We start from the raw sequence: 25,226 nt of genomic DNA, 5'->3' as shown, positions 1-25,226 counted from the left end.
AAATGCAGTAAACACATCAGGCGTGGTGATTATCATTTGGAGGCTTTGATGTTTGGCCCTTCAGCTTTGAGAAATGAGGCCCATGAGAAATGGCCCCACCCACAACTCCGCCCACCAAACTTGAGGAAATCCTGACTCAATTAATCAAGACGAGAAAATAAGCCATAAATTCAACATGATTCAACACAGAATAGCTCAAAACAAACTGAAAGCATCTCTGCAGATACCTTTTCCTGAATTTGGTGTTTAAACATCAACCACAACCCACAGCAAAACATAATAAAAACTCAACGAACTCATCTCAATGAGCAGTTTGACTAAAGCGAGTCTCCAGCTCAATAATGATTCAAACAATATCTACAGTCTCAGTAGATCCATTCGCCTTTCACACACCACTGAGCGTGACTCACTTTTCTTGTATTCCAGCTCGGTGTGCATATCAAATTCGCAATTTCTTATAAACCAGCATCTGTTTATGACATCTTTTGTGACCTCCACCTATTCAGTGCATTTCACTGTAATTGTATCATGTTTACACAGCCTTTAGTTGTTTTACTTGGCATATCACTTTTTACGGAAGTCAGAGTTTAGGATGGCCATTTTAGCAACCCCTCATGAACGCGTTTGCCTGCTTTTTAATACCCTTCAAAAGGACTTCATTTTTATTTCCCCAATAATCCCTTTCCTCTGGCTGGATCTTCGCTTTCGGAATTTCAGAATAGCCGTTGACTGCCCACACTCAGCTGCCGTGTGGGAAGTGTTTAAGGGCCACAGAAATTTTCACACAAAATGCCACACTATTCTCTGGATCAGCACAATCTCAACTGGGGTTAGAAACCTGCAGATCTTTTTCAGAGAAAATGGTGATAAAATGTCTGTAAGACGTGGTTAAGGAAAAAAGTGACCCGACAAAACTTGATGGATCTAACTTGTATTGGAGTAAAAAAGTATGAAAAGTTTTTGGTTAATTGATAGTTTATCTTTCATTTGTTTTAAATGTTCTCTGATCTATAAATTGGCATTAGAGAAAGTATCACCAAATAATTAATTTTAGAAAAATGATTGCTAACATTGTCGCAGATTTAGCACAAATGGATTTACGTAGTGGCCCGAAGTATCTTAAAATAATACGGTGGCATTACTACATGAAAAAGTGTGGTATTACAATTGCAAATGTCCAAAGAACATGGTAATACCATAGCATTGTTTTTTTACACAAAAACTATAACAAGCCAAAAAATTGAGCAAAACAAACATGAAACATCTAAACAAAAACAAAAAAACCCCTACCAAAATAAAACATTTAGTAGGTAAAAGCAGCCAGAGAATAACCACTAAAGGCTCTTGGATAATACTATTTCCACCCAAAGTTTATCTGCATGTGAAACTGAATCAGGCAGTGTTTCTGGTGTGTGAGCGTGGCAGCTGTCTACGTTAATATATGTCAAAGACCAGCTGTAGTCACCTGGAATCGCTCCACAACCCTTTCTCAGTGCATGACTCAGCCCTTGCGAACCAAACCAAACAACCTAACGTTTGTCAGATTGACTCCATGTCCACAATAATTATGTTATTAATTTCCAAAGAGCCATTAGTGTAGAAGAATTTTTTAAATTATTAAAAAGAGGCTATTTGGGATTATTTCCTGGATCCCACAATTAATGTAATTCTAATGCTAGTGTGGGCATGAACAATATTTAAACTGTACTGTTATGAAGAACCAAATAACATCAGCAAAAAACAAACAAACTATGAACCAACATGAAATAAAACAAAGTTAAACAAAAACCCAACATTAAAACCAAACAAACAAAAAACAAACAAAACTGAACAACAATAGAAACTAAAAACACAAAACAACATGAGACTAAATAAAGCTAAACTAAACAAAAAGGCAAACAAACAAAATGAAAGAGAAAAAACCCCAACCGAAACTACCAAACTAAACAAAAAGGACAATAAACAAATCAATCCCAAAACAAGAAAAAAAAAGCTAAAATGACAAAACAACACACTAAAGAAACAAATCTATACCATGAAATACAGTTGTTAACCAATAAAACTAAACTGAACAAAAAAGACAAAAATAAATAGAGGAACAAAACTGTACCAAACTAAACAAAAAGAACATTACAAATTTAAACATGATAACCCCCCCCCCCCCAAAATAAAACAAAACAAAACAAAAAAACAACTAAAATGACAAAATACTAAAAATAAAGTTAAACACAAATCCAGAATTAAAACTAACAAAATGGAAAAAAAAAGAAAAAAGAACTGAACTAAACAGGATGGGGAAAAAACAAACAAAAACATAAGACAAACAGAACTGAACTGGACAAAAAACATACAAACACTAAATGAAACCAAAACTATCACTGCCGCTTCAGATTAGATACAAGTATTTTGTTGTCACTATTATTTTTTTTTTGTCTCATACAAACATTGATATCATAAATTGCATTGAACTGATTTCTGACACTTGGCAAAGCATTGTTGCAGGGCATATTGCGTTAGTGACAGCTAATCCCGCCGGAGATGAAATCTGTGCTGTGAGTGGGTGTGTGCTGCAAATAAAGCGTTTGATTCTGCAGAAGGAAGTGAATTCTGGGAATAATAATAATAATAAATTCTTGTATATGTTTAGCAAACATTATAGCAGGTAATTCAAGTCTGATTATTACCAAGAAGCCACTGTACAGAGCAAGCAAGCAAAGCATTATGGTCTGGTTTCCATGAGAACAAGAGATGTCTGCCCTCCAATGTTGGCTAATCATTGACTAGGTCAAGCGGACTAGATGATGATCTACAGCTGGCATCTTTAATGATGAGAAAGGTGCTCGGTGACACATGCAAAAATAAAAACACGAGAAATCCCCTTGTAAAAATCTCTTTTACACCTTCATCTAAAGTCATAGATGAAAGCCAATGTTCCTGATATTCAACGCAATGACGTTGACATTAGCAAGTGTAATTAATGAGGTTTCACCTTTTTAAATTCACAAAGTGTTCAAAAGGAAGATATTTGCAATTCTTTCAGTCCTCATAAAACTCAATTGTAAATGGGCATAATGCCCAGGCACTGCTGCCGTCTACAGGTCGAAGAAAGTAAAAACAGGAACACTTTACAGTTTAAAACCTGCCAGGCTTTATTTATTGGATGTGCAAAACACCTGGAAATAAGTTAAAAATCTTACAAAGGCTACTTATACAGAAAAGTAAGTTCTTCTTCCTTGTATTTTCCCATAAAGTTCATACAAACTCTTCACAACCAAAACAAAATCACTATGTGAAGAGAAAATACCCTCGGGTTACAGAGTCAATTTGTGCCATCAGCTGTTTGCTTGTAATACAGGCTGTGTGTCCCGTGTTGGGGATTCCAGCTGTGAGGTGGCCCCTGGGGGCCCGGGGTCCTTCTGGGACTGGAGCCCACTGAGAGCGCTTTCCTGTCGCATGCCATTGCCAACGATGGGAGGTGATTGGTCTTCTTTTCGAGATTCTGGGGGAATCTCATCTGTGTCCTAGTTAGAGAAATAGAGAAATTTTTCACCAAAAATAATTTCTAGGGCAAAAAAAACATGCATAATATTTTAGAAACAAAAATGCATTTTAGAGTCTGGCACACAGAGTACAAAATATCATAATGTGTTCATTATATTGAGAAATTACTGTTCATTTAGTTGCTGACTAATTTAGGTAACTAAACTTTTTGCCTGATAACAACAGTTTGTGTGAAAAAAAAAAAAAAAAAAATCCAAAAGGTTTTCTTTCATGTGGTTTACTTGCATGTGTGAGCATGTTTCACCCCAGAGACAATAAAAAGATTGTTTTTATTATTTGAATCTCATATGACCAACCATCCAATCAAAAATTCTTATTTGGTTTCAAAGAGGTTTGGTGCTTAAAAATATATTATAGTATCGTTTCATTTTGTCACATTTTGTTCTCCTACTGAGTGAAAAAAAGAAACAAACAAAATATATTTTTCACCCTGTTTTATATTTTATACTGTTTTATTACTGTTCAGTTTGGGCTTACTAAGTTGCTTTTTTAATAAAAAAGAAATCCATATTCTGTAAGGACTCAAAATGACAGTAAAGGCATTTTAACATTACAACTGATTTCTATTTCAAATAAATGCTGTTCTTTTGAATTTTCTATTCATCAAAGTCTCCTGAAAAAAAAAAATCTATAAAAAATATTAAGCAGCACAACTGTTTTCAGCATCAAATCAGCATATTAGAATGATTTCTGATGGATCATGTGACACTGGAGACTGGAGTAATGATGCTGGTAAAAAAAGAAAAGAGTCGTTTTAAATTGTAAATATATTTCACCATTACTTTTTTCCCCGTATTTTTAATTTAATAAATGCAGCCTTGTTGAGCAGAAGAGACTTCAAAAACATAAAAAAATAAAATAAATCTTACCAACCCCAAACTGATTAGTAGTGCATATGTGCTCTAACTTAACTAATTTATAAAAATCCAAGTATAAAAATGAGGGTGGAAATTGAACTAATAACATAATTTAAGTAAATCTACACATTCTCACCTTTCTGCCACAGAATGCATGAACAAGAGAAAGAAAATACTCAACATTTGGATCAATATTCATATTATTCACCACCATCTTCCTCTTATTTTCCCATGATCCTATGCACTACCTGAAGGGGCTGGACCTCAACAGGGGTCTTTGCTATGACGACCATGTCTCTGATTTGGTAAAACAGTAGAACGACTGTAACCAACGGCGAACCAGAGGGAACCCAAGCGGGCTTGTTCAGATCCTCCTGCTCCTCCTGGTGCCGTGTTTTCCGAGCTGGAAGTTTGGGTTCGGGTCGAGCAGGTGCGGCCGTGTCTGTTGTGTTCTGAACCAGGTCAATGGTCGCTATGGGAACAGGACTGGATGGGATAGGAACGTTCTCTGCTAGCATCTTGTCCTCTGCGGGGTAAAAAAAAACAAAACATTAAACTGAAGCAAATTTGTGAATGAAAATACTTGAAAATGTACGTTTAAGCTCTTCGTAATTTAAATACTCTATTAATAGGCTAAAACAGTTTATTGAAGCTTCGAAGCTAAACTAGCATTTCGCAAGAAACAAGAACATATCAGAAAATCATTTGAACAAACCATCCAAATGAACTGCTGCACTAAACTGCTGGACTTACTGGAGACGGCATTTTAGTTGGTTTGCTCACATTGTGCAAAACAAAGTCAGATTTTTTTCGCACTATTTGGAAAGGGCACCTTTTTTACGGTGGTTTTTGCTATTATTTTTGAAAATGTACTTATATTCAGTTATATTTTGTTAGAATTACACTATTATATAGCTACTTATTTACTTAAATTCAATACACAAAATGGCAAAAAAACCATGAAAAAACTGAACTAAACTAAAAAGGACAAAAACAGACAACAAAACAAAAGAAAAAAGTTAGCTGAATTAAACAAAAAACCTACATAAAATAAAAGCACAAAACAACAAAAACAAACAAAAAACAACAACAGCAAGAACAAAACCATTTCAGCTCTTATTTTTAAAGAATAAGCAATATATACAAGATGTTGTTGCTTACCTTTTTTCTCATTCTGGCCAGTAATGCACATAATTAATGAAAAGATCAGCAAAATAACAAGCGAGGTCATTCCTATTCCCCTGAATGTTTCGGCAGCACCTGAAAAACAAGACGACCTCTTGGTTATACGCATACTAGCATTCATAAGGTCATGTGGTTACAAAAACAACAGGCACTGTTCATACCAAAGTAGTTGACAAATACCCCGCCGACCATCGCCCCACAGCCCCTGCCCAGCCCGAGGTGGAGACCCTGCAGGATGCCTTGAGCGGACGTCCGAAGAGGCGGAGGTACAGCTGCGCTCAAATATGAGATACACGCTGCCCATACGGACGCATGTGTGATGCCTGCACAGATACAGTGTTTATTTTACAGCATAATACAAGGATTAAATTAATAGCTCACCCAAAAATTTAATTTGCACACCCTCAGGCCATCCAAGATGTAGATGAGTTTGTTTCATTGGAACAGATTTGGAGAAATTTTGCTCACCAATTAGATCCTCTGCAGTGAATGGGTGCCGTCAGATTGAGTGTTCAAACAGCTGATAAAAACTTCACAATAATGCACAAGAAGTCCAAACGACCGCACAAGTTCAATTAATGTCTTGTGAAGTGAATCCACAATTAAGGTGTTTTAAGTTTAATGTTGTTTCAGGCCAAAAAAGTACATAATCCATAATAACGCTTCCTCCAGAAAACGTCCATCCCTGTTGTCCTCTCACATCAAAAGCCACAAACATATTTGTTTAGAACTGCTATCGCTTGTAAATGGTGCTCGATTTGCCCATATGTCTCTCCTGATTCAGAAGAGACAACTTTTTCAATAGAGAAAGCAATATTATAGATACAAGATTGATTTGAAGTTTAAAAAGTCTTAATAATGGACTTTGTTTTTTTCAAACAGCTGTTTGGACTCTCATTGGTGAGCTACTGATGTAACGCTACATTTCTTCAAATCTGTTCTGATGAAGAAACAAACTCATCTACATCTTGGATGGCCTGAGGGTGAACAAATTCTCATTTTGGTTGAAATATTCCTTTAAGTGCCATTCATTCATTCAGTCTTATGGGCACAAACACAAATCTGTCTCATGACCTGAAAATGTATGTCTTAGCTTAGAATTCAAAGTATATATATATATATATATATATATATATATATATAACAAGTCTGTAACAGTATGGACGTTTCATTGAACAGATGAAAACGTCTGTATTGAATGCAACCAAACTTGCTCCAGGTCTTTATTCCTATGAGTGGATGGTATTCGCTCCGTAACGCATCTACATGCTTGTTTGCTTCTTGATTGTTTTGCCCCTGGAAAGGGCGGTGGACCTGACAACGTCAAACTGACTTGATTTCCTCTCCTGAAATGTACCCTGGCCTTTCTTTGTTCTGCACACATATCTTTACTTTGATGACTAAAACTGGTGTTTAAAACATAATGTGGTCTCACCAGATCACATTTAGAGATTTTAATGAATGTAGATGCTTTTTCCTAGGATTGAGAACTTGATGACTGGCCATTCATACCTTGCAGCACTTCCATTGGCAGCACAGTCCAGGCATTCTTCAGATATGAGATATACAGGTAGCGTGCTGTGTTGCAGGCCAAGCCAATGTACAAAACTCTGACAGAAGAAGCACAAGACAAAGTTATTAAAAATACATGCAGGAATCTCATACAACATCTCAAGAACATGTCAGGCTCATGTTTCACCCCCTTAAATGTAAAGAAAAAAAATGATATATTAAAGAATATTTTTTAATTCATTGTTAATTTGAAAAGCATTAATTAATAAGTATTAATAAACAAACATAAATAACACATTAATAGCATTTTTCTAGCAGTAATACATAAAAACATTATTAATGGTCCTAATTTAATGGTTCTAACTAAGTTAAATTTTTTTTATGCAAATGCAAAATAAAATTACTTTTCCTCCTTGTATTTTAATAAGCCAGACAGGTTTTTGTGAATTTTAAAAGTGGAAATATTGGACAAAAAAAAAAACTGACTCATTATATTAACTTCCTCTGTGCTGTAAAACAAGTAATCACGATGAGATTTAACCACATAGTCATATCTCAAAGATCATTACAGCTTATTCAGATCATCTTTTAAAGATGAGTCTATAAAACATAAAAATGTCGAACAGGAAGTGCCTTAAATTTTTAACTGCCTCTTACAAGAAGTTGTAAACCGGTCAATGAGGGATGACTTATGAGTTCATACTGCCATGTCAGTCATTCAGTCAAATAGTTTTCTCTATAGTAAAAAAAAAAAAAACTCAACTTGAACACCAAAGAGCATTAATGCTATTCTCTCTGTAAAAGGAGCCACGCAGTGGACACTGTAGCTGTGCACTGCATTCTGGACTTATGCCACCACTGACAGAAAAAGCCTTTGTGCTTTTGAACCAGGCCTTTCAACCAAACAATGCCTCACTGATCCCAGTGCAGAACTACAGAGTCGCATGACAGCGCCACTCACAAAGACTCACTGATTCAAGGTCAGGACCAAATGAGCTGAAGTCACATGGTGCAGTGAGATGGTTTGGGTTACCTGGACAGGTCTGGCCTTTGACTAGAATAAACTACTGTAACGGTTTGGTTCTAAACCCTAGTGAGCAGCCTTGAGGCCTAAATAAGCAGCAACCTTCAAAAGTAGAATCCTAACTTCCGAAATGGAACCCAAGTAAAGAGTAATTTGAAACCCTGGAAGTTGATTCCAATAGAATTTGGTGTTAGCATGTGGCTAAGCTAGCAGACTGATACACCAACAAGAACAGCAACAAAAATACAGAACATCTACATGAGGGTGGACTCTTTTGATTTGGGCCAGTAAGCAACCACCTAGCAACCATACCGAATACCCTAAAAACCATATAAAAACATCTCTGGGATTACTTTATAATTACTTTTTACTCTTTTATTACTTTACTTTAATGCTACCTTACATATTGTTCAAAATGAGGAATCTTCTAAGGGAACTTGACTTTTATGCCTACTTTTCACTCTTTAAAATAATGTTTAGGTAGTCACCTTAATAGAATCACTATTACTATACTACACCTGGATCACAGCCATTGAATGGTTACAGGCAACAACTGGTAGACCATTGTAGTTTATATAATGTTGTATTACATTAAGTAATATTTTTATAGAACTGAACTAAACCAAATTAAAGCTGAACTGAAATGGACCGGACATAGATTCAGATCAGAATCAAGATTCAGAACTGAGCCAGACCAAGATTCAGAACAGAACCAGACCAAGATTCAGACCTGAACGAGACTATTCTAATTCCCCTAAAGCCCAAAGTATACTTCACTTTTTATGCATACGTGAAGGTACAGTACAGTGCGTACAGTGCACGTAGCACAAATTTCGTCATCAGAATAATACACACACCACTCGCTTTTTGTAACCACACATTGAATTTGTTTTGCAGAAATCAGATATTCCACAAGGTGGGAAAAATAGAGCAGACACTGGACATGGATGAAGTTTTCTAGAGTGCACGTGTTGACCGCCCACGTTCGAGTATACTTTGAAAGGCTACGCCCTAGCATCTGTGTACAAAAACAAAGTATACTTTGGGCTTAAGCCAACAAGGAATCACAAGAATCTCACCTGATGTGTCCCACCAGTTCGATGAATTTATGGCTGGTGAAATAGGCCGCAAGCTCCGACACGTGACTCAGAACAGAACAAACACCAAACAGTGTTGTGGTTCCTGTCAGGTCCTGTAAATGCCAGTAAAGGAAAGTGAAAACAAAGCCATAGCCGAAGCCCATGAACCAGGCCACAAACAACACAGTGCTGTACTGTACACCACACAGCAGTCGCATCAAGTCCCAGAAGTGGAACTCCTCGACTTGGACGATTGTTGGGGTTTCGGAGTTCTCCCTTCCAGGGGAACCTCTAGGTTGGGTGCTTTGCTGCTGGTTGCCAACCTCGGTTCCTTCACTCCTGTCTTGGAGCTGAACATCAAACTTAAACTGTGTAGCAACAATCAAAGCGATTCCCATTAATACGCCAAACACGATGAAGGCAATATGGTAGTTCTTGTAATTTTCCTTGGAGCATTCCATGCCGTCGATGACAAGGTCAGTGCTAGTGTGGTCGATCCAGATGCCGACACAGAGCATGGCGATACCCCATCCTAGAGATCCCCACATTCGCTGGAGGCCGTAGCGGTCACGATGTGGACCCAAGTACTGCAGTGTCACCTAAAACGATCCAAATAAACCTATTTTAGACTCAACAAATACCTAGGGGAAGTCGTGGCCTAATGGTTAGCGAGTCGGACTCGTAATCCAAAGGTTGCGGTTTCGAGTCTCGGGCCGGCAGGGATTGTAGGTGGGGGGAGTGAATGTCCAGCACTCTCTCCACCCTCAATACCACGACTGAGGTGTCCTTGAGCAAGGCACCGAACCCCCAACTGCTCCCCGGGCGCCGCAGCATAAACGGTTGCCCACTGCTCCGGGTGTGTGTTCACGGTGTGTGTGTGTGTTCACTGCTGTGTGTGTGTGCACGTTGGATGGGTTAAATGCAGAGCACGAATTCCGAGTATGGGTCACCATACTTGGCAGTATGTCACTTCACTTCACCTCTTTTCTACTGAAATAGTACTGGAATTGGTGCCGGAAGACCTAATGGTGTGTGCTCACCAAAAGTGAAGCGAATATTCACAATCGGGTTGGGATGTTTTTCGCATCACTTACGCAAATAAAAACCCAATCTCTCCTTCATTTTCTGATTCAACGGGACATGTCAATAAGATCTTCACTGATTGGCTTGCATGATGTTACATTATGTGAATTTCCCGCTCGAACTGAAAATTTTCAACTTGCGTGCAAGACGCGATTGAGGTGAATATTGCGTGTTTGCAGCAACTGTGTCTCCTAATTTGCGTCATTCATGTCGCCCCGCATAAAAACGCATCTTTGCATTGACTTGGTATGTAATCTACTTGTGCATATAATTAAATTCGCTTTTGGTGTGCACACACCATAAGAACCTCTCTCATGATGGAGTTTCCTTTGAATTGAACAATAATGTAACAGTCATTCCTATGTTCCCAGATTCCTATGTTCCCTGGATTTATATGGCATTTATGGAATGTTACAATCTTCTTTATTGTAACATCGTAGTTGACTCTACGATACCCAAACCTGGGGAACATAGGACCATGGGACCATAGATGTGCTACTAATTTATCCATAAATAATCCCATGTCCACTGACATTAGAACGGTTTTAGGGTCCAGCATGGGAACAATTTTTCTGCTGTGAAAACACGGGAGTGGTTCCAAATTGGGAAATGGCTCAAGCACCAACACCAGCATCTTGACGGTGGAAATGGGATTATGGTTTGGTCTTGTGTCTAACATTTAAATACAATGGAAGTATTGTCTAATATTCATTACGAAGTTCTGCTTATTCTTAAATCTTTTTTTCTAGAAATCAAAAATTGCAGTTTTAGGACTCATGGCCTATAAGACGGACTCTACCATCTGATTTGCCTTAATATTGAGGTTATTTGAGGAAAAAAGGGTTACGTACCGTATCCACGATAGTAATGGCTGGAGCACTGAAAAACTCTCCAATGATGATAACGAGCAGAATCAGCAAGAAAATGGCGTGAACCTGGTCCATGTTATATTCAGGTGTTTGGTTTGGTTTGGTTGTAGTACTTTGAGTAGTGCTGCCAGATGTGGCATTGGGGGTGGATACTGAGATGGATGTGCTTAGCTCAGGCCTTGTGGTGTTTTGGTCAGATTGTGTTGTGTTAGCTAATTCATCAGGTGCCACGGTGAAACTGAAGTTGGAATCCCGTTTGAATCGGTGTTCAGAGCTGTAGCCTGAAGACTGAATGGTGGAAAGGATTGTTCGCCAAGGGTAGTGTCCAATCAGATCCCTGCGGCGTCTCATCTGGTTTGTTGTCGGGATGGAACTGGCGTTGAGGTAGGATGTCTCGTTAGATGTGGTAGTGGGGACAGTCGGTATCATGGCTGTGGTCGTCGGGAGGTTCTCTCCTTTACACGTCATGTCTGCTGGTTGCACGATTCCAATCCCAGAATTGAAGAGGAGCCAGCATAACATTGAGAACAATAAGACTGCTTTACCTTTCCTGAAACGATCTGCGATAATGCCCCAAAAAGGGGCACTACAGAACTCAATGAAATAACGGATTCCCACTAGGAGACCACTTTGGGTGGGATTCATCCCCAGCTGCTTGTAGTACAAAGCAAGAAGGGGATGGAGGGAACCATATGCAGCATAGAAGAACAAATAAAACACTTTTGACACAAGAAGGTAGGGGTTGATCCGTAAGAACAATCGTTCGCAGCAGCTCATGTCACGTTGAGGGGATGTAGTTGGTGCTGTATCGTTAGGTACATTGTCCACAGAGGATTGTGAAGGTTGATTTGATTGAATCTCAAGTGAAAGGCGGTCGAAACGTTCGAGGTGTTTCCTCTTCAGCTCCTCTTCATCGTCAGTTAAGATGGCTACACGGTCATCAGCCATCTTTGCTGGGGTGCTTGATGTTTCTAAAGTTTGAGTTAAAGATCATATATAAATGTTGAGCATGTGTTAAAAACTGCATACAGTATGACCAGGAACATATGTACATAAGGGTCAATTTTGATTTCAGGTTGATTTTGAAAGACTAAAAATTAAGTTGAAAAACAAAATACAGATCTTTATAGAGCTTTAACAAATTTAGAACATTTTGAACTATACAGAAAACATAATAATAGAAACTTCACAGCCAATGTCATTAAAAACTCATATATTAACTGTTGTCAAGTATAACATACTAAATTCTGTTCTTACTATTACTACAGTACAAGTATACTATCCACAGTATATAAATGTTACGTATGTTTTGAATACCCAGATGACTTACTACTGCTGGCAAAATAACTATTTATTTCCAAAATGATAATGTGACAGTCATGTGACAATATGTTGCATACTACTATATGAAATGTTTACTTGTGCATGCTGATCAGTTTCACAAATACATATAAACACACACATAGTGCTGTCAAACGATTAATCACATCCAAAATAAAAGTTTTTGTTTACATATGTATGTGTACTGTGTATATTTATTATGTATATAAAAAATACACACACAGTATATATGTATACATTTATTTATTTATATTATTATATTTTATATTATATATAAATATATTAAATATATAAACATACAATTTTTCTTAAATATATACATGCATGCATGCGTGTGTGTGTGAGAGAGTAACCATGGACCACAAAACCAGTCATAGGGTCAATTTTTTTAAATTGAGATTTATACGTCAAATTAAATAAGCTTTTCAGTGATGTATGGTGTGTTAGGATAGGACCATATTTGGCTGAAATACAACTATTTGAAAATCTGGAATCTGAGGATGCAAAAACATCTACATATTGAGAAAATCGCCTTTAAAGTTGTCCAAATTAAGTTCATAGCAATGCATATCATTAATCAAAAATTTACTACAGAAAATTTACAAAATATCTTTATGCAACATGATCTTTACTTAATATCCTAATGATTTTTGCCATAAAAGAAAAATTAGATCATTTTACCCATAAGATGTATTGTTGGCTATTGCTACAAATATCCCCATAACTGCTTTTGCGCTCCAAGTTCACATAAAAAAGTTAGCCGTGCAGTGTATGGTGTGCCGTATCCACCATCAAACATGTCCCAATGTGCATACATCCTAAATTCTGTGTGTTATTAGTTATTTTCAATGCTATTTAGGGCAGATATGTGGATGGTATGCACATTGGGACGCAGGGAATGATGTAATGAAGGTTTATGGCGCGCCTGTCCTACATTTACGGAAGTATCAGCGCTTCCTTTATTGTGATGTCATTTAATAAAAGATAAACCGCATATTTTTTCGGCAAAGTCTTTTAGCTCTTTCTAAAACCCACTTTGTTCTGTTTCTTATGAGAACTTATGCGACTAAAACAGGAAGATGGGCTACAAAAGCCGTCTTATATTCAAGAAATGCAGGAAATGGAGAAGAAAAGTTCAGATCAAGCAAATGCTGTGCAAGTCACTGTATATTTACAGTAGAAAGGCGTAGGTATGTTATATGAAAACAGTCATTGTGTATTTACCTGTAGTTTCAGGTGAGTCGGTTACTTTGAAACAGATGTGTTTCGATGAAGTAGTAGATTTTCTTCCATTTCCAATGAACGTTTGTCTACTAGCCTTTCTGCCAGTATAAACAGATACTTTCTCCCTTATTTGATGCCTTGTCAAGGAATTTTTGTTGCTTGGTGGAGAGAATCCAGCGTTCACCTGGTCACAAACAGACTTAGGACTTACCTCATGAATATTAATTAGGTGCTGACGTTGCTAGCTCGGTTTCTTCTGGCGAAGGTGTGGCTTTTGAAAAGTAACGCCCTGACGTTCCTGGATATCGATCCAATAGCGAGGGCTTGTTACTTGAATATTACAGAAACGGGAAAGAAAGGCTCTTAAATATTATTTCATATAACACACGTCAGTTAACGATGTATGTGCAGTTGTTTGGTTGCTTAAAATTAACATTAACAAACGTTATTACAGATTATAATGCTATTAAAAAAAATTCACTCTGTTGCAAATTAAATCATGAATAGGCTTATCATTTACCCCACCCTAAGCACCTTTATAGAAAGTGACAAGTTGGGTTTATTTACATCCTTTTTAAATGAATAAATTTCCAATTGTGCATTAAGCTCAGTTACCTGCTAGACTGCATTCTCCCTTCAGCTCCAAGCTAAGAATTTTATGACTTCTCTGAAATTCATTACATACAAGTGGACCCATTGCCTGAAAACCAGTTCACCCGTATTGAACGTCTTGTTTTGGTTTGAAATTAAACTGAAACTGATGATATCTGAAAAGCTTATTTATTCACTCTTTCCTTTGTCAATGAATCAGAACTGTGTCAAGGGATACACTACATACTATTTTAATAGTATTTTACAATGTACATTGTACTGCCCGCATAGTATTTACATATAGGCCTACTTTCACACACTGTAATGTTAAAAGATGCTCATTCTGAGACAGCAACTTGTATTTACATATTAGGTTCACAACATCACATTTCACATCATATACAGACATTCTGTAAGTAATATTTATGGCTTACTACAAGTTAGACCTTTCTACAATGTATAACTGACCACGGATATAAAGCCACGGAATCTTCGAGTCTCATGTGGCAAGCTTTGAAGTTCTTGAGTTCCTCTACAATGATTTCTTCTGAGCGAACACTTCAAGGTGGAAAAGGCTCCAAAGAAATGAGAATTTCCTTCAAAAAGAGTTCATAATAAGATTATATGGTTTTATGATTATATTATATGGAAGTCCGTTTCCGCCATCGAAAAAAAAAAAAAAAAGAAAAAAAAAGTAATTGTTACTTTTTTTCTCAGAATTGCCCAAACACCAGGATTGACAGGCGATCTTACCAACCATAATGCAGAATTTGCCATTTTGACAAACAAACCAGACAGGGGAGTAGATTAACGTTGGTTGACCTGAACTTGAAAAATGGTGTATTGACATCTTTCTACAGTTTACACAAGATATCTTCTAATGTTCATGTTTATCTTGTGCTATAATAAACAGGAAAAGATCATTCGTTCATGTGCCGCTTGAGGTGCTACTGCGATCCGTCATGACACATCAAAGAACCACGATAAACGATATTTACTGTTTAAATTTCTTTAAACGAAAAAAAAAAAAGACAAAATTTGAAAGCTGAGACTTTGTTTTATACCAAAAAATAACCTGCAAAGGGTCCATAGCAGGATATAAACTCGCAATTATGAGAAATAAAGTCAGTATTGTTATTCTGAATATGCAATTTTTTCCTCACAATTGTGAGTTTTTACCTATTCGGGGAGGTTCAAAAGAAATGAGAACTTCCTGCACCAGCACATCTGCCAGGGCTTTCAAGTCAGCCAAACCCCATCCTGTTTCTTCTGGATCAGAGGGATGAAGAGCATCTCCTCCTGATGATATTCACTGTCTTCTTCAAGACCTGAACCACAGCCATCAGTAGATCAGACATACTGCGGTGCCTGTACATGGGAGGACAAGTGTGGAGGTAATTCTCCAGAACTGTCTGATCTAGTTATGTAGATGCACACAAAACTGCATTCAAATGCAAAATCACCATATTCAGTTCTGAGATGAAAAATATCTTCAAAGATGCACAGTACGCAGCATACTGCATACTTCTCAAGATACACTATTTACCAACTGTTTCAGACACAACTGACTATACTCACCAGAAAAGCCATTTTTCCCCAATAATTTTGTGTTTATTTACTATTAAAGCTGTGAAAGAAACTGCTCTCTGTGCACGCGCTTCTTGTGGATTATAGCGTTTTATAACTCGTTTTAGCATCAAGCACGTTCAGCTTTTGATTTTCTCACTCATCCATGTTTCATTCAGACGTCGGCGCGCCCCTCTGACGTCACAACGAGATGACGTCATTTTTAGAACTTTTCCCTCGGAATATAAAAGCCGCGAAAATCTGGAGTCTCTTGTGGCAAGTTCTGGAGTTCTTGAGTTCCTCTACCGCGATTTCTTCTGATAGAGTGAAGAAAAAGCAAAATGTGGGAAAAACTGTTAAAAGAGAAGCATGAGGAGTTTGAACAGTGGTATGGGAAGTTCAAAAGACACGAGAACTTCCTTCAAAGAGAATTCATCATACTGCCAGGCTATCAACCTGACTGGAGAGAAGAGACTAGGGAGAAATCTAAAATCCAAGTCAGATTGTGTGGGGAAAAGAGCCTGTTTAAATGGAAGAATTTCAAATACTTTTTCAAAAAGAAGCGGGAGTGGTGGGACATGTTACCACCAAAAGTACCTCCCCGTGAATATAGGGTCTTGTATTTGGATATACCTAAGAAGTGGCCTATAAGAAGTCTGCTTCTGGAAGAACCAGATGAGCCCAAAAACTACATGGTCCAGAGCCACACCACTGAAATACATTTAGTGAAGCCTGTGATGATCGACTTGCATGCAGTAGTATGCCAGATGTTTGAAGACAGTGAGGCTGGGCCGTCTGAGAGAGCTGAAGGAGAATATTGCTCAGCACGTAAATGTGCACTTGAAGAGTAGTGCATAAGAAAGTGCATATTTATATATGTGCGAGATCTCCTCAGAAGTGCATAGGGTGTATTCAGGTAATATCAGGCTTTTTTTTTCCAATGAGGTGACTGGAAAACATGTCCCAGAAACCTGAATTTACCCACTCTAAACAAGTAGAAGAAAAACTGCAAGAGGAGCCCTGACTTGCTCTTTTTATATAAATATGCACTTTCTATATATACATTTCCATTAAAAAAAATATATAATTTAAAAAAATTATAAAATAATCTTTACTGTGCTTATGTGTGAAACATATTTTAGTCTTAATATATTGTTTGCTTTAGAGTGTAATGTGATTGAATTTAAATATATTTGCTCTTGCTTTCCATCATTTTATATTCTATATTATAATCCAGATAATTATGAAATTTAAAATAATTTGAAATTATAACAGTGTCCACTGTTTCTTTTCTTACACAAACACACAAAAAATAGCTTTTTATAGCCATCTTGTGTAAACTCGTTTTGTATTGTGTATTAATATTCATTTCAACATATATGGTGTATTGGTTTGCATTTGAACCGTTTCTATGCAGAACCTTTACGTTTATTACAAGTGAGCATGTGTGTGTAGGCTACACATGACAACACAATCTTCAGAGATATTTTATTTCCTGCCACCAGTTTAAGTGATTAAATAATACAGTTAAATAAAGATATAATAATAATTATACTGTATATACATAAATATATATAATATAAATACATATAAATATACAGATTTCTTTATTACATTTTTTTTATTACTCATTCTGTATTTAAGTCATACTTGGAATAAACATTTTAGACCTTCCATCATTTCTGGTTCACATAAAGAACCAGCCACCATGAAATTTTATCAAATTATTGTACATTGTATATTTGATGCCGTTTCTGCAGTTCTTGAGTCTTAACTTGCCCTTCTGCAAATTAAGGCCTAAATTCATAAAGTCAGTGGCCTTAAATGTTGCATACACTGCAATAAATAAATAATTAAAATAAAAAGAATATATTTCGGAGTGTTTTTTTCAATACAAATATTGAAATATCCTTAATTTACTTGAGATGCAAATTGAACACAATAAGTCTTGTTTTCTGAGAAACTGAAAAAAAAAAAGTTTGTGCATGAAATAATAAGAAACATCTGTCAATGGGCTATGGAAAGCTGCCAATGACAAATATCTGCTAATGACAACTCACTTCATTTCGATCAACTTCTCAGTAATTTTTGGTAATTTTGCATCTCAAGTAAATATTTATTCATTAAAGACTGGAAAACAAGACCAAATGATTGACAAAGAACATTTTTTGCAGTGTGATCAGAAGGTACAGTAAAAGTTATTTCCATATTCTATTGGTTGGGAGCAGAACTACTGAAATATGAAACAACAAATAGAAATTAAAAGCAATGGAGGTCTGTTAGACAGAAAGACAGATAGACAGAAATTGTATTTCTATACTTTGAAGTATTATGAATACCAAGATATTTACATTTAGAAACCATGTCGACGTATTGTGTTCCATTCAATTTATTCCTTACATTTTTTAACTTGGTCTTAAAAATTTAGCTTTGTGAAATTTGCAGAAACCCTGAATTTGACAACCTAAAGCATAATACCATACAAGTATAATGCAAGATTAATGTTCCTTTTTACATTATTTGCATTGGTTCAGTCTTGCGATGCGCATGACAACTCGCCGACTTCCGTCCAATGCTTTTCTTTGTTCTTTTTTTTCCTTTTCTTCTCCGCCATGACGATGGCAGCCACAACAGTGATAACCACCGTGATGGTGATGACCAGGACAGTAACCATCTCTGCAACGCAGAACTCCTCTTTCATCGTGTAGTTCCTGTGACTTTCGTCCAAATTCACGCAAGTGAGGTTGTCGTAGTCGTCCAGGAAGAGGCGCTTGACGTTACAGAGCTTCCGGAAGACTCGTTGCAGATCGCAGTCGCAATTCCACGGGTTTCCTTGGAGCATTATGTGAGTGCTGTACGTGTTGAGACTCAGGAAGGTCTTGAACTGAATCGTGGAGTGGTTGTTGTTGGTGAGGTCCAGCAGAGCGAGACTGGTCAATGGCGAAAGCACGCCGACGTCCAAGTAGTGTATCTGGTTGTGATGTAAATTCAAGACTTCGAGGTTTCGTAGCATAGAGAAGATGCCATTGTTGAGAACAGTTAAATTGTTTGAGTTGAGTTGTAGCTGGCGTAGGGTACTCATGGAACCAAACGCCCTCATCTTGATGGTCTCGATAGCATTATGGCTGAGGTTGAGTCTTTGGAGGGCGTCAAAGTGGACAAAACAACTGCTGTCCAAGCTGGTCAATCGGTTCTCCGCCAGTGACAGATCTCGAAGGGAACTGAGACCCTGCGAAAATCCTTCACTAAGGAATGAGATTCGGTTTCGGCTCAGGTCCAACCTCAACAGTCCTTCCAGAAGAGAGAACGCTCCGTTAGCCAGCACAGCAATCATGTTGTCGTTCAGGAGCAGGATGCGAAGTCTTCGTGTGCTGTGGAAGGCTCGGGGCCGGATGACACTCAGGTGGTTGAGGGACAGGTCCAGTTGTTCGGTGAAGGGTGGAAGAGCGGCGGGCAGGTGTGTGAAATTGCTGCTGGTGCAGTTGGTGATTTTGAGCTCCTCGTAGCAGCTGCAGTCGTAGGTGATGTTGTGGCTCATGGAGATGGACTGGACCTCGAGCACCAAGGGAAGCATGAATAACAGATGCATCCTGGAGGTTCTGAGGAGAAATAAAGAAAGTTTGTGCAAAATTCAAACCTTTAAGCTTTCAGATATCCCTGTTCTTTATAAGTGGTTAAAAATTTGGGGTTTTATGTGCATGGTTAAAATTTATTCAAAGCTTTTACTTACATGTTTTTACTTTACAGCTGTTTTTGTGTACATGACATATAATAGGGGCATATAATACATGTATTATTAAATATTATATGTCATGTAATACATGACATAATATTTTATGTAATGAAATATAATGATATAATTATATTAAGCACACAATATAGTTTAATAAAATAATTGTATATATACATTATATTATAGAATAGTATCTATCTATCTATCTATCTATCTATCTATCTATCTATCTATCTATCTATCTATCTATCTATCTATCTATCTATCTATCTATCAAATAACATAATATACAATACTATTATATAATATATTGCAAAATAATAAAATATAAATGAAATATAATGCAAATAATAATCTTAATTTATATAATTAAATATAACAGTATGTATAACATTTTTGGCATAATAACTCTAAAAAGTTCTGTAATTGTATAATGAATATATATACAGTATATATATATATATATATATATATATATATATATATATAGATGAATATGTTACAATTAAAAGAATACAAGAATGGTGGACTGGGATATCTGCTTCCGTTAGATCATTATAAGATTGAATTGTGGCTCCAGCTTGGTTTTATGGAGCTTTTACACACTGTTTTCCAGTATATACTGTATAAACAAAGAGTACAAACAAGACAGCTACATGTTTAGCTGCACTTGATGATTGCATACAAGTGAGCAAACGGATGTTCAAAGCCTGATATACAATTACAGGTCAAGGGTGGTTTAGTTCATGAATAAACTTTACTAAATGATCTTTAAACTTGTTTATACATGTTTATTTGATCAAAAATTATACTTCAGGTTAAAATATATAGGAATGTATAATCACAAGTTACGTAACCAGTCACAATTTCTTTTCTAAGAACATATACATATAAATAAACATGAATCGTTTGTTTGCAACACACACAATGTCTACAAAAAGATCCACACTTTACCACATCGGGTACCTTTTCAATCATGTATCATATTGTGATACCTATCGTACCTCGCATCCCCTGTCACGACACAGATCTTATCGTAAAAACCCCATCAGCTCTGAAAACTTAAGGTCAACTTACATACTCAAAAGTAAGTATAAATACAGCCTTACCTGAGTGTGGTGTCTGTCATCAGACGAGCAGCCGCAGGTGGGGAGTGTGTGCATGTGTCTGTACAGCAGACGCTGTGTGTTTGCAGCCGGGAGGGAAATGCTATTGTACAGGGGCAGCTGTTGGCAGAGAAGAGAAAAGAGAAAGAGCAAAGTGATTAATATTTCACGCCGGCAGCGGAGGGCACAGACATGATGAGGGGGTGCAAACCGCAACACTTCGGGAGGACAATTATGTGAATTTTACATTTTCAATACCGATGATAACGGACCAAAATTATGTAAATATAAATAAGAAAATAAATAAGTTTGACAGGAAATATAAGCTAAAAAAATTAAATGAATTAGCAGACAGACTACTTTTTTAAGCGGATGAACCTGCAAATATTTAGGTTTTAATATCCCTAAAATTGGCAGGGTTTCCTGGTTTACAAGGATATGGCAGAGATAACGGAATGCACTGGATACTCATAGCATGGTGCATTATGGGATATTCTCCATCTGTCTTTTATACATGATAAAATCAGACTCGTAATCTTTCTCAGGATTGGAAAAAATCCCATCCATCTCAGCCATGAGCGCAGTTTCTTCTTACACCAGTTTTAGTGTCAGTCTATACATCCCATCCATCTACAGGCAGATGACAGATTTAATGAAACAAAGAGCAAAGGTTAAAACCTGCTTGTTTCTCTTTATGTTTTGGATATTATTAGAGGGATAAAACTTAAACCCCCCTGTTGAGCTCTCCATCCATCTTCACATAGGAAAAGTGGGATTAGAGCAAAAAATCTCCAAAGCTTCACTTTGTCCTGCATTATTTCTCTTCTGCTGAACACAAATGTTGGACATGTAGAAATAATGTGGATTTATGTTACATGTATAGATGTTAAAAACATCTACCTTACTAAATATATACACTTTATGTTATGGATCCAGTCTTGATTGGGTTGACCTAATTCGTCCTCCCCATCCCTTCAGTAGAGGTGAGAGCAGGTGGGCCGCCGCTGTTCACCTGAACCCCTCAGATCATGTATCTGTGCAGGTATCTGCAGAAGGAGGGTTGAGTTTCATCCAGGACCTCTATTATAAACTACAGCTCTGACCTAAAAAGAGCCTTATATCAAAGAAATTGTTCAGCCATTCACTGGTTTTTGCTTGTATTGGCTGGTTTATTGCCTTTCCAAGTAAAAGAGTTAAAAATAAATAATACAGAAGAAATAATTGTTGGACTTTATGTAAACGTTTTTTTAAATGAATGGTTACACTTACTATATTTTAGATAGACAGACAGACAGACAGACAGACAGATAGACAGACAGACAGATAGATAGATAGACAGAAAGAGACAGACAGATAGACAGACAGACAGAGATAGATAGATAGATAGATAGATAGATAGAGACAGACAGACAGAGAGATAGATAGATAGATAGATAGATAGATAGATAGATAGATAGATAGATAGATAGATAGACAGAAAGAGACAGACAGATAGACAGACAGACAGAGAGAGATAGATAGATAGATAGATAGATAGAGACAGACAGACAGAGAGATAGATAGATAGATAGATAGATAGATAGATAGATAGATAGATAGATAGATAGATAGATAGATAGATAGATAGATAGAAAGAGACAGACAGAGAGATAGATAGATAGATAGATAGATAGATAGATAGAGACAGACAGAGAGATAGATAGATAGATAGATAGATAGATAGATAGATAGATAGATAGATAGATAGATAGATAGATAGATAGATAGAAAGAGACAGACAGAGAGATAGATAGATAGATAGATAGAGACAGACAGAGAGATAGATAGATAGATAGATAGATAGATAGATAGATAGATAGATAGAAAGAGACAGACAGAGAGATAGATAGATAGATAGATAGATAGAGACAGACAGAGAGATAGATAGATAGATAGATAGATAGATAGATAGATAGAAAGAGACAGACAGAGAGATAGATAGATAGATAGATAGATAGAGACAGACAGAGAGATAGATAGATAGATAGATAGATAGATAGATAGATAGATAGATAGATAGATAGATAGATAGATAGATAGATAGATAGATAGATAGAAAGAAAGAGACAGACAGAGAGCTAGATAGATAGATAGATAGAGACAGACAGAGAGATAGATAGATGGATAGATGGATAGATAGATAGATAGATAGATAGATAGATAGATGGATAGATAGATAGATAGACAGATAGATAGACAGAAAGAGACAGACAGATAGACAGACAGACAGAGAGAGATAGATAGATAGATAGATAGATAGATAGATAGATAGATAGATAGATAGATAGATAGATAGATAGATAGATAGATAGATAGACAGACAGACAGAGAAGATAGATAGATAGATAGATAGATAGATAGATAGATAGATAGATAGATAGATAGATAGATAGATAGATAGAGATAAATCCCTCCAAAACAACTCATTAACAATTCTGATCAGATCAAACAAATTCTACAAACTTATGAAAACATAATTAAAAATAATCAAAACCCTCTAGACTTCCCAATTACACATGAAGAATTGATGAAAAAACTCAAAAGCCAAAAATGTAAGAAATCTTGTGGCCCTGACAGCATTCTGGGTGAAATGCTGAAACACAGCACACCTGAGCTTCAGACAGCTGTGCTCAAATTATTCAACCTTGTACTTAGTTCAGGCTGTTTTCCTGACATCTGGAGCCAGGGACTTATTACCCCTATTCACAAGAGTGGATACAAATTGGACCCTAATAATTTCAGAGGCATTTGTGTGAGCAGTAATCCGGGGAAGTTATTTAGCAGTATTTTAAACAATAGAATAGTAAACTTCCGTAACGAACACAGTGTCCTGAGCCCTAGCCAGATTGGTTTTCTTCCTAATTATAGAACTACTGACCACATTTACACCCTACACACCCTAATCAATAAACATGTAAAACAGACTAAACACGGAAAAATATTTGCATGCTTTGTCGATTTAAAAAAAACATTCGATTCAATTTGGCACGACGGATTATATTACAAACTTTTACAAAGTGGTGTAGGGGGTAAAGTTTATGACATTATTAAGTCAATGTATTCAAGCCACAAATGTGCAATACGAACTGGCAACAAACATACAGAATTCTTCTCCCAGAAGAGAGGAGTACGGCAGGGCTGTAGCCTGAGTCCAACACTGTTCAACATCTACATTAATGAATTAGCGGTGCAGCTGGAACAGTCTACAGCCCCTGGACTCACTCTACAAGACAAAAACATCAAGCTTTTGCTGTACGCAGATGATCTAGTGCTGCTGACATCCACCCCACAGGGACTACGGCAACACCTAGACCTGCTGGAGAACTACTGCCAGAACTGGGCCCTGGCAGTAAACCTCAAAAAGACCAGCATTATGGTCTTTCAGAAAAGGTCCCAGATGTCAGGAACACAGATATCAGTTCAATCTAGGCAGCACCGCCCTAGAACACACGATGCAGTACACTTACCTCGGTCTGATCATCACTGCATCGGGGAGTTTCAGTATGGCAGTGAATGCTCTCAAAGATAAAGCTCGAAGAGCTCTATACGCAATTAAGAAAAAATTCCAAAATATTGAAATACCGCTTCCAATTTGGTATAAATCTTTGATAGTGTAATTCAGCCCATAGCGCTGTATGGAAGTGAGGTTTGGGGTCCACTCAGTGATCAGAGCTACACTGGGACAGGCATCCAACAGAAGCCCTACACACAGAATTCTGCAAAATGATCCTAAAATTACAAAGGAGAACACCCAGTAACGCATGTAGGGCAGAATTAGGCCGTTTCCCATTGATTATAAATATACAAAAAAGATCCCTCAAATTCTGGATGCATCTAAAATCAAGTCCCACAGAATCGCTACATTTTAAAGCACTACAAACCCAAGAACTGAACCCTGAAAAGAGTCCACTCAGTCAGCTGGTTCTGAGACTTACTAACCTGACTAACTCTACTAATACTAACCAGTCTCAGACCAGCACTGCTTCTCACCCAAACATCAAAATAAATCAAGTTATCAAACAATCTAAAAATATATATCTGGAACATTGGGATCAAGAAACCAAAACAAAGTAAATTACAACTGCAAGTAAATAGATAGACAGACAGACAGACAGACAGACAGACAGACAGACAGACAGATAGATAGATAGATAGATAGATAGATAGATAGATAGATAGATAGATAGATAGATAGATAGATAGATAGATAGATAGACAGATGACAGAGAAACAGATAACAGACAGACAGACAGACAGATAGATAGATAGATAGATAGATAGATAGATAGATAGATAGATAGATAGATAGATAGATAGATAGATAGACAGATAGACAGATAGATAGATAGAAGTAGGTTACTCACAGCTGAAGATAATATTCTGACATCAGGATGCAATGTAGTGCCTGAGCCGATCATTCTTCACTCACATGAGTGATTTGTGCTGTTTGCTGGGA

At 36.9% G+C, this 25,226-nt stretch overlaps 2 protein-coding genes across 5 annotated transcripts; both read right to left on the bottom strand.

Moving 5' to 3' along the window:
• Positions 1-3,126: 3,126 nt before the first annotated feature.
• On the bottom strand, positions 3,127-13,963 carry mfsd6a (major facilitator superfamily domain containing 6a). Of its 4 annotated transcripts, XM_079426256.1 has the most exons (9): positions 13,736-13,865; positions 11,761-12,141; positions 11,153-11,730; positions 9,219-9,817; positions 7,116-7,213; positions 5,765-5,926; positions 5,580-5,678; positions 4,667-4,944; positions 3,127-3,521 (listed from the first exon to the last, which is right to left on the bottom strand). In XM_079426256.1, the coding sequence occupies exons 2-9, from the start codon at positions 12,116-12,118 to the stop codon at positions 3,333-3,335; spliced, it is 2,361 nt and encodes a 786-aa protein (XP_079282382.1). In that variant the 5' UTR covers positions 12,119-12,141; positions 13,736-13,865; the 3' UTR covers positions 3,127-3,332. The 4 variants fall into 4 exon arrangements, with proteins under 4 accessions (XP_079282382.1, XP_079282384.1, XP_079282383.1 ...); XM_079426258.1 differs by having other exon boundaries at positions 9,219-9,331; positions 11,153-12,141; positions 13,736-13,963; XM_079426257.1 differs by having other exon boundaries at positions 11,153-12,141; positions 13,736-13,914.
• Positions 13,964-18,292: 4,329 nt separating this feature from the next.
• Positions 18,293-20,845, bottom strand: LOC306875216 (uncharacterized protein). The gene is made up of 2 exons (XM_079425682.1): positions 20,735-20,845; positions 18,293-19,491 (listed from the first exon to the last, which is right to left on the bottom strand). The coding sequence occupies exons 1-2, from the start codon at positions 20,752-20,754 to the stop codon at positions 18,423-18,425; spliced, it is 1,089 nt and encodes a 362-aa protein (XP_079281808.1). The 5' UTR covers positions 20,755-20,845; the 3' UTR covers positions 18,293-18,422.
• Positions 20,846-25,226: the final 4,381 nt, after the last annotated feature.

The sequence above is a fragment of the Barbus barbus genome, assembly GCF_936440315.1.
Source record: "Barbus barbus genome assembly, chromosome: 9".
NCBI classification, from domain to species: Eukaryota; Metazoa; Chordata; class Actinopteri; order Cypriniformes; family Cyprinidae; genus Barbus; species Barbus barbus.
The sequence above is the reverse complement of the archived record's forward strand: the minus strand, read 5'-3'. Positions and strand labels throughout refer to the sequence as shown.